This window comes from Fistularia commersonii, chromosome 14, assembly GCF_037954325.1.
Source record: "Fistularia commersonii isolate RoL2024-O1a breed Wild chromosome 14, RoL_Fcom_v1.0, whole genome shotgun sequence".
Taxonomy (NCBI): Eukaryota; Metazoa; Chordata; class Actinopteri; order Syngnathiformes; family Fistulariidae; genus Fistularia; species Fistularia commersonii.
Window position 1 is genome coordinate 13,688,515 of NC_141297.1, and position 14,988 is coordinate 13,703,502.

Genomic DNA, 14,988 nt, shown 5'->3' on the forward strand with positions numbered 1-14,988 from the left:
TTGCTTCATGTGACCAGCAGTGGAAACAATCCAAGGCAGTAAGACATGAAAAAAGCTTAAAAATATTTGCTCTACTAATGGAATTCAAAGTGAGTGCAACTCTATTTAGTGCAGCTTGTACAGGTCGGCCAGTATCCAGACCTAAGTTCATTTTTCGACCGACACCGATGTTGCATTGTGTATAAACATGTCCTTTGGAAGTGGGCTGTTGACAGAGATTTCATGGTTGTTCTGGAGTGGTTTTGACAAATGGTCCAGTTTGAAGAACATTCTTATTCAAAAAATCTGACTATCTTTCTGTCCAAGCACCCTCAGTAATATTCGGTGTGTTCAATCAATATATCGTTTCCCCCAAACTTTATTCAAAGAAGTGTGAAGGGGACATATATTTTTCCTGTTTTGTCCTTCTTTCACTCTCATGCCTTCAAGTTATTCTCCTTGTTGCTTTATTTCCTGCGGTGATTCATCAGTAAATGGTGGCAGATAGATGCAGAGCTTGTTAGAGAAGGGCGCTGATGAATCCTGCCCTCTTCCTTTAGCCAAGCAAGACTGGGTGAGAAGCGTCTAAGGCCCAATCACTGCCCAGCATTCCCGCTGTGACGTTTTTCTTTGTGTGTGTACAACTCTGTGTACCGTTGGTACTGTCTGTACCATTCTGCTTAGGGAAGCTAACTTGGTGATGATGTTCCCACATAAAGGAACATGCATGCACAGACTCATCCCACCGATTTGCAGAATCCCTGATATCCAGGCAAAGATGTACAGCATAGCTGTGTAGTTGCCTCATTTCCAGAAAAGTTTCATTTAGCAGATACTTTTCATTGAATTTCCGCTGCCAATATGTCATATGTGGGCTAAGGTAGAAAGCATGAAAAACTAATGGGATGTGATATCATATTTGTTCATATCTGCCTCATTGTCTTTCTGTGTCCAAACACAAATGTTCTTTCAGAGCATCGTCATCATGCTCAAATGGAATGGAAGACATTGAGAGATGAGGTGTCATTAAGGGGAGACAAGGCATTTTGAAATAAGTCAATGAGGAGTACTCATCCAAGATACCATGGATAGTTATTGTGTCAAAAGTAGAGTTAAAATACACAGTATACGATCTTATTTTTAGTGATAGTAATATTAATAATTGCATCAGTAATCATTGCTCTATTGTTGTCAGTCTCTAGTGGGGGAAAAAAAATCATGTTTATCCTGCATTCCGGGTCACGGGGGATGGGAAACATCAATCATGTTTCCTACTGGGAAACATGATTGATGAATGATAAATCAGTTTGGCTGGAATTGTACAATGTCTGAGAAGTAAACCAAGGCACATACAGTTATATACATTGTTTCAAATGATCGCACCAGACATCAGGCCGAATGAAAATCCTCATTATTTTAACAGTATTTCGCTTCATTCAAAACTGAATGAGAAGAATAAAAATTCAAAATAATTCAAAAGGCATTAGACTATCTTGAAATGATTGCGTGTGTCCTAAATATCTGCCTTCATATTATAAACCATTCTTTTTATTTAAATGGTTGCAAACAGTGGTTGAAGTAAATTAGTTGTCATGTCAAAATTGATGAGTGACAAAATATATGATCAGAAGGAATCCATCCATCCATCCATCCATCCATCCATCCATCCATCCATCTATCCATCCATCCATCCATCTATCCATCCATCCATCCATTCATCCATATATACGTTATCTACTGTTTTTCCTGCACTAATGTCACAGTAATGCTGAAGCCTATCCTAGCTGTCATACAGCTGGAGGCTGGGTACACCATGGACCTGTCACCAGTTGATCCAAGGGCCACATATTTGTACAGATAACTATTCAATTTTTCATTCACATATCTTTGCAATTTTTCCAATTTATTCCAAGTGATCTCCTGTGTGCTTTTGGACTATGGGAGTAAAGTGGAGAACCCGCACAGAAAAGGGGAGAACATGCAAGCTCAGAAACTCATTTGTGCTGTGAGGCCCTAAATGATCAAAATTAAAATTTAATTTTAAATGTTGGTGTATTTTAGCCTTGAATGTAAGTAGGTATTTTTCAAACTGCCAAAATGTATTGCTCCTAAATTAAGGGCACATTTCTAGATACATCTCCCTATTATTAAATTATGAAAGCAGGACTAGTGGCACTAAAGATTGATAAAGATTATGTTTCAAATATGCTGACATAAAGTCATGCAACTGAAATATTTAGCAGTCATTCAGTGGAGAGTATTTGAGAAAGGAGAGGTATAAAAAAACAAAATACAGACAACTGAAATAGAAAGTAAAAAGAGACTGGGTAGCAGAGGGTATGACAAAGGGAAATCCTATCGGCATAGGTTGGATTTCCCCTGTGTTCCAAAGGGTGTATTCTGATTTTCTCACTATTTCTTGATGCATGCAACTGAGCTAAAGAGCCTGACTTGGACAAAAAGAGGAGAAATAGTGGAAGAGGGACTCAGCTCAAATATGCATCAACCTGAGGAGGAAGGAGTTAGAGTATAAGCATTGTTATTAAAAGATTGTTGAGCTCAGCCCCATGACACATGTGACAACCACATACCTGTACTCATTTTTAAGAACAAGCACATGTAAATGTGCCACCAGCTCCATCTCTCCCTTGCTAATCAGGCACTTCCTTGTCTCTCTTTCAGAAAGCATAGCAACTTCAATGTGCACCACTAATCTGCTTTGTGAGCACTTTTTATGATCACAAGGTACATTTACAGTTATACTTAAACTTGTGAGGCTGTGCCTTAATAGTTAATTTGATTTACAATATCATCTTCTTATTTTCACCAACAATGTCTCATGTATTCATGTTAACACTAGTCCCCAACATGGAGCTAGGAAGCTCTTTAAAGACTGTTAAGTCTGCTTTATTGACCTTTTAACAGATATTCACAACCAGTTATTATAAGACAAGCTATCACGTCTGTGGTATAAACCTTTGTGGAATGCTGTTAATACCCGCCAACTCCCATCCCTTTCCTTTTCTTTTTTTTATTTTTATTTTTTTGCCTTCATGCTTTGTAAATGTATGCTTTGTAAAGTTTTGTCACATCCCAAGGAGGTCCTCTGAAAAGTGACTAGCTGAGCAAGAGTTGAGGCTATCAGTGAAGTTGATGATTAGTTGAAAGAGAGTCGGTCATTGTTCAATGTTCTACGTTCAACATAAAGAGGCAATTCTCCTGCTGCATTACTTCTAAAGAGTAAAATCCCACAGCTCGCAACAATATTTAACACACACACACACACACACACACACACACACACACACACACACACATATAAATATGTATATGTGTTATACATATACAGTATAACCTAAGACCTTGTACAAGTGTATCGTTAGTAATTAGGATAGGCATGTCCTAAACAAACACATTTGAAAACGTGTAATGTAAAGTTAGTGAAGCATATTTGAGCAACATTATGCTTAAGAGGATAGATGTCTTGATTTTCTTGTTTTTTTGATGTGTTGTCTTATAGTCATAGAAACTTTAGAATAAGGTATGTCTTTATTATAATTTATTTCTTCTTATTAATCATTACACAGTTTCAAAACAAGCTGGCAAATAATCCAATAGTGTAAGCCCTTGCAGAAACTCATCTTCAAAATAATTTGCATTCATAGTGGAATTAAATTATAATGGGAAGAGTTGAGACTGAAGTTGCACAATGTTACGACTTCTACTAACTATTATTAATTACACTCTGCTCAACAGAACCAGCTTGAATTGTACAATGCGATTCTGGCAAATTATGGCTGGGTTTCATGGCAGTCAGCCAGAGAGAATTGAAGTGTCTGAATTACAAGGCTCTAACTGACAAGAATACAGTATCACAGAGGGTGAACATGAATAGTGTTTGGCATTAGACAGCAAATGATCACCCAATGGAATAAGCTTGCGGTATAAAAGGCTTGATGCCCACAACCCCAGCTCCATGGGCATCATTCACACATTTGGTTGATTATATTATCCATGGAGTAGTATGGAAATAGTTGCAATAAGATCTATTTCTAAAGACTGTAATGGTCAATTTGCCAACAGAAAACCTTTACAAATTGAGAGGCCATTCTTGTATTGTCTATCAACAATGCAAGTGATGGAACCTCTACCTTTATCATTTGTTCCCTCTTCCCCACACATCTTTACGGATTAGAGTGAGAGATGTATGTCTGGTGGGATCAAGCCAGTCTTTACATCCAACATATTAAGAGGCTATGCCTCTGTTTTATATCACCATATCACTTATTCTTTGGTTGGTGTGTGTACACTAAGTCATTCTGGATAAGTGTCAGATTACTGTCCTGAATGAAAAAGATACTTGCATATTACAGAACTCAGTGTAATACAGCGCTATTCACCATGGGCAATACCATCCCTTTCAGCTCTTACACCAAACTAGATTTAGACCCAATGATGAAGTATTAACCAGCACATTGGTGAATGGGCATATTGTTGTGACAGAACTGTTGCTACTGCGCCTGCCCAGAGGGCCACAATGACACTCGGCAAGTGAGACAAATATCAACAGTGAGTGTATTTTGAGATTGCAACCCATCAGCTGTGATCCAGGTCAGTGGATGATTTGGCAAACTTGAAAAAATCAACTCAGGCAAATATCACCACAAGACAATTGACAGTATGAATTTGGTTTATCGACAGGATCTTTCTTTTTACATCAAATGCCAGACCATCATTACTCATGGAGAGATTATGATTAAACATGGACATACTGTCTGTATGAATTTATGTATTAATTCATTCAGACATTAATTTCATATTTGTTTCAGCTAGTGGATACAGATCAGCTGTAAGTTTATTTTAGTTCTATTCCCCTGATTCAAGTGTAATTAAGTCAAATCATTTCCGGCAATCCACATTTCACCAAAATGTATCTGGGACCAGAAGTTAGATCCTATTATTAGCAGGAAAACATTTTTGTAATTATTCCAATTGCAAATATTACAAAGACCCTGAATTGTAGAGCTTTGCAGTCAAATCTCACATGCATCTAAACTGCAGCACAGCTCTTTTACAACTCTAAAATAAGTCAAGGTTATGTGTTCTCCTATAATATTAGATATTGGCAAGTATTTTAAAGCCTAGTTTAGCAGTATACATCATCTGAGAGTCGAATAGCCTCACAAAAAAGAAAATGTTATGCAACAACTTACTTCAATTTACAATTACCAAAATATGGGATATGCCATTTGGAAGTTACTTGAAAAGATGACAGGAAGCAGAGCTGGAGATAGCAGAGATGAAGATGTTGAGGTTCCGTTTGTGAGTGACAAGGATGGATAGGATCAGGAATGAGTCTATCCGAGGGACAGCACATGTTAGATGTTTATGAGATAAGGTCAGAGAAGCCATACTGAGATGGTTCTGTCATGTACAGAGGAGGGATGGTGAATAAATTTGTAGAAGGATGCTGGGGCTGGAACTGCTAGGCAGGAGGTCTAGAAGAAGACCAAAGAGAAGATGTATGGATGTAGTGAAAGGGAATATGGAGTTTGTTGGCGTGAGATTCAGAGAATAGGGCTAGATGGCGGAGGTTGGTTCACTTTTGCGACCCCTAAAGGGAGGGGGAGAGAGAAGAAAAATACTGTAGTCAGACTGTAAATTAGCTTTAATTTTCTCAAAGTTTATGGTCCTCCTGAGCCTCTTTGGATTGGATCAATAACAGGTACCAGACACCAGATATGAATGAGGACATATCTATATATGTACATATGTCCTCAATCATCAAATTCTGAAAGAATCAATATGCTGTCCCCTTATGTTGGCAACAAAGAGGCGAGAGAGTTCCTTCCGGAATACTCACTGAAAATGGGAATGGGGATTTATCCTTCTTCTGGCACCCTAATATACTGGATCCAGTCCAGTCACCCCCAGCTGCCCAGAGTGAGCACCATCATATAAACTTTGGATAGTGTTGTGGAAGTACATGGAGTATCTCTCTGAATCTTTCTCCTTTTTTCGCTAAATGGTTCAGTCTCTCTTTCGCCTTATTCTCTGGTACTTTAACCCATATGTATGCTTCCCACATGGATATTCTTTCCAGATGTGTCATCCCTCAGTGCAAAAAATCCCTCTACAATCAGACTTCCTTATCAGCTTCCGCATGGTTAAGTTCAGCTTTTCTCCACACTTTAATACAACACCTGCACAGATAGGGTCCCCAGCTACACATGTTTTGCTGCAAATTCCGGTGTTAATCATACTCCCCAGCACCATCTTTAATGTTGAACGAATTAGCAAATGTTTCTCTATCTAGCAAGTTGTGGTGATGGAGATGTTTTTTTTGTGATCTGTTGTTTCAGTATAATGTATATAAAACAATGTTAAGCGTTGATGGAAATGCACGACAGAAAAAGATACATGGGAATCTGTTAATATGTTCTGAAAATATTGATGTGTTTCTTTTAATGTTAATTTGGAGCTGAAACCAAAAATGCTGAAAAGTATTTTAGTTTCTAGTGCAATACTTTATCATTTTGCTGTTTGGCTAAGCAGGGAAGATTCATACTGCATTCTGTAAATTCACATCTGTCAATGAAACTCTGCTCAGGTGTCTTTATACAGTCACACAGGTGACACAAATAGATATGTGTGGCTGACCCCGAGTATTTCTTCTTCACAAACCTTACAGCGGTGGAACTTTACTGACTGTGAGTGGGACCAACCTGGCAACCATCCGAGAACCAAAGATTAGGGCCAAGTATGGACAAGCCGAATCTTTTCATGTGAGTATAGCTGTGAAGCAATTAAACTCTTCTAAGACTAGCAAACATTTACGACCACTTTACTTTCTCAAAAAGTTAGATTTACTGATGTTAGAGCTAGATATTGGCATGATGAAAGTAGGTGATGAAACATGTTTCAAAAAAGTCGTACAAAATATAGTGCAGCACATAAAAATACAAATTGACAAACATCCCAGTTTGTAACACTTAATGACCAAAACACAAACACACACATACATCTGTGATAGACTAGTGACCAGTCCAGGGTGTACCTCTCACCCGATGACAGCTGGGATAGGCTCCAGTATCCCCTGAATGCAGGATAAGCTGCAGAAGATGGATGGATGGATTGACATACATATATATGTAAATATAGCCTGTGATGCATTATCATCAGCAGATCTGTCTATGTGGTGGTCAGAAAGGTCTCACACTGCACTGTATAATGACGTGAATTGATCAATATAGTCTATGGAGGTTAAGGTTGTAAACTTGCACCACTCTCATTGCGTAGTTGGCAAGCCAGCATATTGTTGTTGTAACTCATATGTTTCCTACAGATTTCAGAAAGGCCCACAGGCCACAACAGAGCAGCTATAGTTCAAGCTGAAGATCCCTTAACTCAGTCAAAAGGCCAAAGTTGTGATTTTAACATCATTACTGTATCAGTATTTAATGTTGTCTCATGTGTGAACAAAATGGAATTTTCAATAAACTGTGGCAGGCCTAGTGTTGGCACATTAAAGCTCACTTTCCCCGATAACAATTCCCAAACACACCCTGCCAAAGATGCAGCGTACATAATTCAAACTGAAACATGCATCAAGTGTCGAATGCACGCAGTTCAGGCAAACTTTTCTGAGGAGACACATACACAGAGGCGCAGACAGCTACTTCTGCAGAAAGTGGCAGACAGTCTGTTTCTGTGTGTTGATCACGTTCCCTCTCTCCTCAGCAATCGTTCTTACCTCTTCCGCAGGCCTTTTCAAATGTCACTGTGCCACATGAGTATTTGTGTCACAAATAGAAAGAGGCAGCATGAGAGAGTGTGTGACTGACAGAAAAAAGGCAAAGGAATGCTTTTTGGGGGGTAAAGTAGAGGGAAAAGAAAACTAAAATCAAATACAAAATGTAAAGTTCCTTTGAAGAGTTTCATTGATCCTATCGATCCTATTTGCAAAGCAGCAGGGTGATTGTCATTGTGACTTACCGCTTGTTAAGGGATTTCTGTGAGATAAAGAACTAAACTTTGTGCAGAAAGTACTAAGACACTCAAAAAAAAACACATCAAGCCTCTGTTTATTCAGGCAAATGATGCAACCCTCACAGCCCGCTTTCAAACACTAACTTTATCCAGCTGATTCTTTAGTCCATATCAGATGTACTTTACTGCCAGTTTAAACCATAAAAGTCTTTCACTGTGTCGCTGCATCTACAAGGCCATTGTTTTTCCTTTGTTTGCAGAGCTCAATGTTCTATTTATGTATGTAAACATTTTTTGACTCTGTGGATTAATTGTATCCTCCTTTGGTGTGTACATGATGTAATGAGATGATTCAAATTTAAAGAATTAATGCTTGAATTGCATTGTATTATCCAGGCAAATTCCTATGTCCTGGGTATTCTATACCCAGTCCATTGAAACGCCATCATCAGCTGATTTGTTTCACTAAATTGTGCAGCTGAATGGACTTTGCAGCAAATGGAGGATAGAGAGGTTGTAGGTCTACCTGTATGTCCCTTTGTTTAAAATAACAAAAATAGATCTCCACCACAGTGTTTAATAGCACAGTTTTTTAGGTTTCTTGAAGTGTTATTGGAGAACAAGTACAGGCACCCCATGTTTAAATATGATATGATATTTTTGAACGCTATCCTTCACAAAATGTTGATGCTGATACTTTTTCTGTTGTTGTTTTTTAAGATAAGATAAGATAAGATAAGATAAGATAAGATAAGATGAGAACAACTTTATTTATCCCGAAGGAAATTGTTGTGCCAGAGTTTCAAGCAAAAACAATAATAGATAATAGTAGGAAGGAGGGAGAATAAGAAATACAATAAAATATAAATTGTCAAGGTTAAGGCTATCAAGTTTTTTGCCTGATTTATACATGAGCAATCTATTTTCAAATGCATAATATGTGTAAATTCACATGTTTTTTGAATGTGATTGACTGGTTCACCAAACACGACTAACACAGGCATGAATGTGTCTCCTCTCTCGTTATTAGAACTGCACCGTTTATAACAACTCTGTCATGGTGTGTCTGGCTCCATCTGTGGCAAATTCCGAGCTGGGTTTCTCAGAGACTGGCACAGGCCCTGATGAGATTGGGTTTTACATGGACAATGTGAATGCTCTAGTGGTGGTCAACGAGACTTTCAGCTATTTCCCCGATCCTGTGTTTGAACCGTTAAGTTCTTCTGGAATTCTGGAGCTTAAACCCACCTCACCGCTGATACTCAAGGTGAGAACTTTGAGATTCTTTGTATGCTTGTTTGTTTGTTTGTCAATCAGGATTTTTATTAAATATGTATATATTGAGGTTACTTTTAATTAATTAACCAACACTGATCATATCTGATTTTTTTTTATCTCAAATCATTATTTTTATCAGCTACTTGGGCTCTTTGTTCTTTTCTTGTGTGTGACTATAAAGCTTGAGAGCTTCAAGCCCTCATGTCAGAATTATGTTGAAAAAGCAATGCCTTTAAAACTGCTTATGCTATACTTTTTTTTGTCTTATACTGTCTTATAAATTATCAATGTTTAGATTAATGGCACGTCATTTCTTCTGTTGTTCTTCACTCCCTCAAACATTCTCACTCATGCATCCTGTTTTTTATTCAATCTTTGCATGTGCATTGGCTAATCTGTATGATAGTGGGAGAAAGTGGGTCCTGTCTGGAAACCTTCCTCATTCCAAACCCAAATCCCATTTAGCTTGTTTTTCCTCACACAGCTCTATGTGCACTTGTATTTAATTATTCAAAAAGAGACCAAAAGCATCATAAAATCTCATGTGGATCCAAAAAGTACTAAATGGAATAACTGATATGTGAACAGTTTGCTCTACCAGTTGTATTCATATTTACATGGGATTTCTTTGTTTTGGACACACTGTTGTTTTCAATTTGATCGTCAGATTTTTATGTCTCAACCTGATTTCCCCTTCCAACTAAAATATGATGGTAGCCTCTATACACTATTCAACAGTATTATCTATTGAAATTTTACATTTGTAAATTAATAAATCTACCAATGTGTAACTCCTTTACCAGGTTACAATAGTCCTTTATTGGACTATTATGATTGTAATGGTCTATTGTATTGAATGATTCTAGTTCTTTTTTTTTCTTTTTTAATGGTTAATAGTGGGAGACACCTCCTGTTTGCTTCTTGTTTTTTTTGTTTTTTTGTTTTGTTTTCCTATTGCAAAGACTTTATAAGCTCAGATGAGTTTTTGAAGTTTGAAGAAGACTGCAGTCCTCCCAGACATGATGACCAGTTTGGGATTGTTGTGAACAGGGAAAAGGCCTGGTTCACTTCAAAAGAGAGAAAATATCCTCTGTTGGTTAGTTTTTGGATTAATTTGGCTTGCTTTTGGTCACAGCCAGGTCCACACTGGCACAATTTTAAAAATGGGTAAACAGGTCGCACATATCTGTGTGTTGGTCCTGTTCAATCTAAGGCTGGGCAGGTAATGCTTGAGAATAATGCACCAGCTCTTCTTAATAGTACTTCATCTGCATGCCAGCATCAAAAATGAAATAAGTGGGCACTGACTGACATTGAGCATCCTGATGACACATTTCCTCCATCGTTTTAGGTAGGCATTACCAAATGCACAGTAAGGATGCATGATGCATGCATTCTGCATTATCTATCAAGATCAAGTCTGGCAGCTGTCACTCACCACTGAAGATCTTTAATGGCCAGGTGACATTAGGCAGCAGCCTTAGATGCTTACCATGCCTGACCTGTTTTCAACAGTGAAGTGTGCTGTATTGTATTTGAGCATTTCCACTTTCAGGACTAAGAGTCTTGATAATAGGCCATCAAGGTTGAATTCCATCGCAGTCAATCTTTTTTTTTTTTTTTTTTCCTAATCACTATAAAACCCAGAGGGACCACATGTATGAACACTGTGCCCAGTCATTACAATGTCCTCTGTTTAAGCCAAGCAACATTCAACATGAAAAGGCTGACAATGTTCCCCTTCTGCACTGTCCAAGAGATCTTATTGTTAGAATTTATTTTTGCAACACTTGCTCGCATCACAATACTCATACTCACATTGCAAAATTTCATTCATTATACCAGTTATAGGAGTAATGGGATACAAAACCAAATCCAACTGCTTCACCGTGGTTGTCCCTTCAAAACAAAAAAAAAATTATTACGAGCCAGTCTGCTCTAATTTTTGGTGCTGTAAATTATTAATTTATGTTACCCACATTGCCACCCTTGAAGAAGACTAAACTCAAACACATTATTTTTTAATCGTTATTTTATTATGGCATAGTGAGCAAAAGACTAATAAATTCAAAACACAGTACAAATATGAAATATAAAAAGTGTTTTCTTAAAGTGCTTGACTTCATATTTGTAGATCAAGGTGCTCAGGGGTTAGACAAAATAAAAAAAATTGGTAAGGATAGACTATCTTGCCATTTTTGCAGAGGGTTTTTCTGGACTTTTTGTGTTTTAGAGATCTGATAGATCCCAGTAAGTCACTTTCCCAAGTATGGAGTCAGTGATGGGTCCTTTGGTGATGGTTCTGCTAAGGTTAGCCTGGATCAAAGTCAGAATCTGAGTTTTAAGGCTTCTGTTGTCCTTAGATAACAGATTTAACCCGAGAATATTTAAGTATCATGATATATTTGATATTAGATTTGTTTGGTTTGTTTTGTGTTTGATTTGATTTTTATTTTGGGGTGCTTGTAGTTACAAAAACATGTTTTCTTTTTTTAATTTTGAGTTATGACTTCGGAGGAAGAATTGATGCCATAAGTCACGATTGAATGCAGTATCTAGATGTCAGTACCTTCCATCCATTTTCTGGTGACTTATTTGTAGCCTGAAGTCCTCTTAAAGAACGGGCTACTCAATTTGTGTAGTTCTCTTTCAGTGCTGGAAGGGGTGTGTGGAAACACACTGGCACATGGTCCAGGAGTCTTGGATCATTATTGGTTTTCATGTTAATTAACAGTGATTGGACATAAGCATATGAAGTTAATTTGCAATATCTGAGTGGTGCACAGTTGTCATTTTGTTATCTCATGGAGTTCATGTGAAATATTAAATCAAATTGTGATTGCTTGGGAAACGGAGTGACCGTTTCCAACAGGACATGGTATTACCTGTCTAAAATTAACTGGAATCACCTGCGGCTCAATGACTAGGAATAACTTGAGGTAAAAAAAAACAAATTTCTCAAGAGCACATGATTTCTCCACTGCCTGCAGTTTGCATATGCTTTGAAATAATTAATCTCGTGATTTTTCACATTTTACACTATGAGGGGTAAATATAACAATTTAATTTAACATAACATTGATTTCACATTAGCACCAAATACAGCAATAAGTGCTTTTTCTCTGTGGCTTGACTATCTCCCGTGTTATCCCAGTGAGTGTGTGGCCCTACTTTCATAAAGATATTGAAAGCTGCGAAACTGTCCTAATTTATTTCTTAAGTGATAATTTATTAGCAAAGTGCCTTTCAGTAATTGCCAAATCTCCTGCTTGGCTTGTTGGTGGAACTGCCTACAAATTTGAAGCGCTGATGAAATGGGCAGGGATGCAATTTTGGGGGTTGGGAGGCATCGGTATATTTCTCATAGATGCATGCCTTGCACTCTGCACACAATTAATCTCTGGTGCTTTAGTTTACAGAGGAAATAAAAAGGGAAAAAAATAGTCTAAGAGATGAGTTTGTTGCTTGTGTTTTTAAGCATGTGTCCCTACTTGGCAGTTCTTTAGTGTTTTTGACTGAACCATGTGGGGCTGCACATCGATTGCATGCCTGGGTTTAACTATGTGTGCATATTTACATGATTGTGCTGGTGTATGCGTGTGCTTGTGTATATCCTTAAGAAGAAACAGGATGTGTTTGCAGAACAGTGCCCTGCGACAGCGTGCAGAGACAATGGGATTTGAAAATGGAATGTGTCTCAGTGGCCTACTGCTAAACCAGCAGGAGATGCTGAAACCACCTCCTCTCTTTCCTTTTTTCCACCTATCTTGCTCACCCACCAGCTCTTCTCATGCAGTTCTTTCTTACTTTAGAGCACCTACCTTTCATCCTTCACTCACTAGTTCTTAATCTTTTCTCTGCTTTTACCACTCCACACAATGACCCCTAATGTTTTCCTGGTGTGTTTCCTGTCTGCCTTTTTTTCTTCGTCTTAAGTATCCGTCCTGTTGACTTCTGATATTTAAATGAAAAACAGGAAATGAAACTGATACATTCTGACTATTATTCATCTTAGTGCTTAGTGCTATTATTCATCTTAGTGCATCATAATATCTGAGTATGATGCAAAATATTATTTAACATTTATTTTACATTTCTAAAAATGTTAATTTAAATGTTAAGTATATTGTGATTGATAAAACCTGGTTATTTGTCACTGAAATCTATACAAATGTATTTATTGATTTTTAACTTCTTTTTTTTTATTGAACACATGCTAAGTTAGATATTTTCATTCTAATGACAAATATTGTTAACTCACATTGACTAGTTGCTTCATTACTTAAGGGTTTGTAAGCAGGCAATATCAAATGATGTCTTTCAGATTCAAGGATATTAAATAATTGGACCTAAATGGCTAAGAGCAGTGTTGTAATTACATGTTGAAGCTATTATATTCAAACCAAAATATGTTTGCACACCATTTTCTTTACCCAAATGGGAGACAAAGGATATCTTTTTATCCCACAAAGTGATCTTTTAAAATCAAATTGAATCACAATATTAAGGCTCTTATCTAAATCTTAATGTTTTAAGCAAGAAGAGCACAGCTTGAGTCTGTTGGTTCTAGTTAGAAGGAAGTTCAATTAAATAGTCAGATATGGTCAAGAATTAATCTTTTTTGTATTCTTATTAGATTAAGAAGGGTGAACTATATGGACTACAAAAAGTCCCATTCTTGCTTCAGGAGAGGGTATAGATTCATAAGCAATTAATCACAAATATATCTCCACAACAGAGTAAAGTAATTATCTTATATGTGTAAACTGAATAAGCATAATGGCGAAGCTGGTCATTGACCATTTATGCATTTGATAATCTTTAATACAAGATGGGTTATGGTAGTGGAGATAAGTCTAACATTTGTTTTCCTGGTCAAAGGGTCGTAACCTCATACCAGCTGCCCCAGGCAACAATCGTCTGAACTACACGGTGCTGATTGGAGAAACTCCCTGCATCCTCACCCTGTCTGAGAGCCAGCTGCTGTGTGAATGGCCCAACCTCACTGGACAGCACAAAGTCACGGTCAGATCATCTCTCTGTGCTGCTTTATCCTTGCCTATGACCCTATTTTGCTCTAAGTCAATGAATTGCAGCGTTCCTTTTCCACCAGGTTTTGAATCCTAAATAACCTTTGTTTCAGGCTGCAGCTCCTTAAATCAACTTTTTATTTTACCTCCTCAAATCCTTTAAATCATTTAGCTACTTTTAATCCAAATACTTATAGGTTTAGTTTTCCAAACTTACAAACAAACTGGTTCCAGGAAGGAATAAAGGGGAAGGGTTAAGTTTGTTTGTTTGTTTTTTTTCCTTTGTTTTGGTCTCTTTCCCAGGGGCTGGGGTATTTGGGGTGGGGGGGTTTTAATAAATAAATACATATAGACAAGTGAAGAAATCTATTACACAAAGGAACTGCCAAAATAGGAATATATCTGACCTCTTAATAGAAAAAACTCAGCTTGTCTTGTCCCCTCATTATGGCTACATATGTTTAATGAACTATATGAAAAATCAAAATATTCATGAACTGATACTAGTTGAATATATGTGTTTAAGACACACAATATTGTTAAATGTGTAATGTAAATACATTGATATACAGTATGGATTCTACAGATGACTGGTATTTCCCTTGAGACTCAGCTAATTCCCGTCTTTGCATTTCATCATAATATTTCAGCTGATTTCATTGTCACTGAGTTTTGACCCTACGTACAGAAGGACAATGGGTTCTTACAGCAG

At 37.3% G+C, this 14,988-nt stretch overlaps 1 protein-coding gene across 5 annotated transcripts in view; it reads left to right on the plus strand.

Annotated features, from left to right (window-relative positions):
* LOC147227339 (plexin-A1-like) overlaps positions 1 to 14,988 on the plus strand; it is a 299,109-nt gene that overhangs the window by 233,872 nt on the left and 50,249 nt on the right. For all 5 annotated transcript variants that reach the window (XM_086158939.1, XM_086158942.1, XM_086158943.1 and 2 more), the window contains exons 17-19: positions 6,671 to 6,764; positions 8,999 to 9,235; positions 14,128 to 14,271. In XM_086158939.1, the coding sequence (XP_086015065.1) occupies positions 6,671 to 6,764; positions 8,999 to 9,235; positions 14,128 to 14,271 (475 nt within the window). The remainder of the gene's footprint in view (positions 1 to 6,670; positions 6,765 to 8,998; positions 9,236 to 14,127; positions 14,272 to 14,988) is intronic.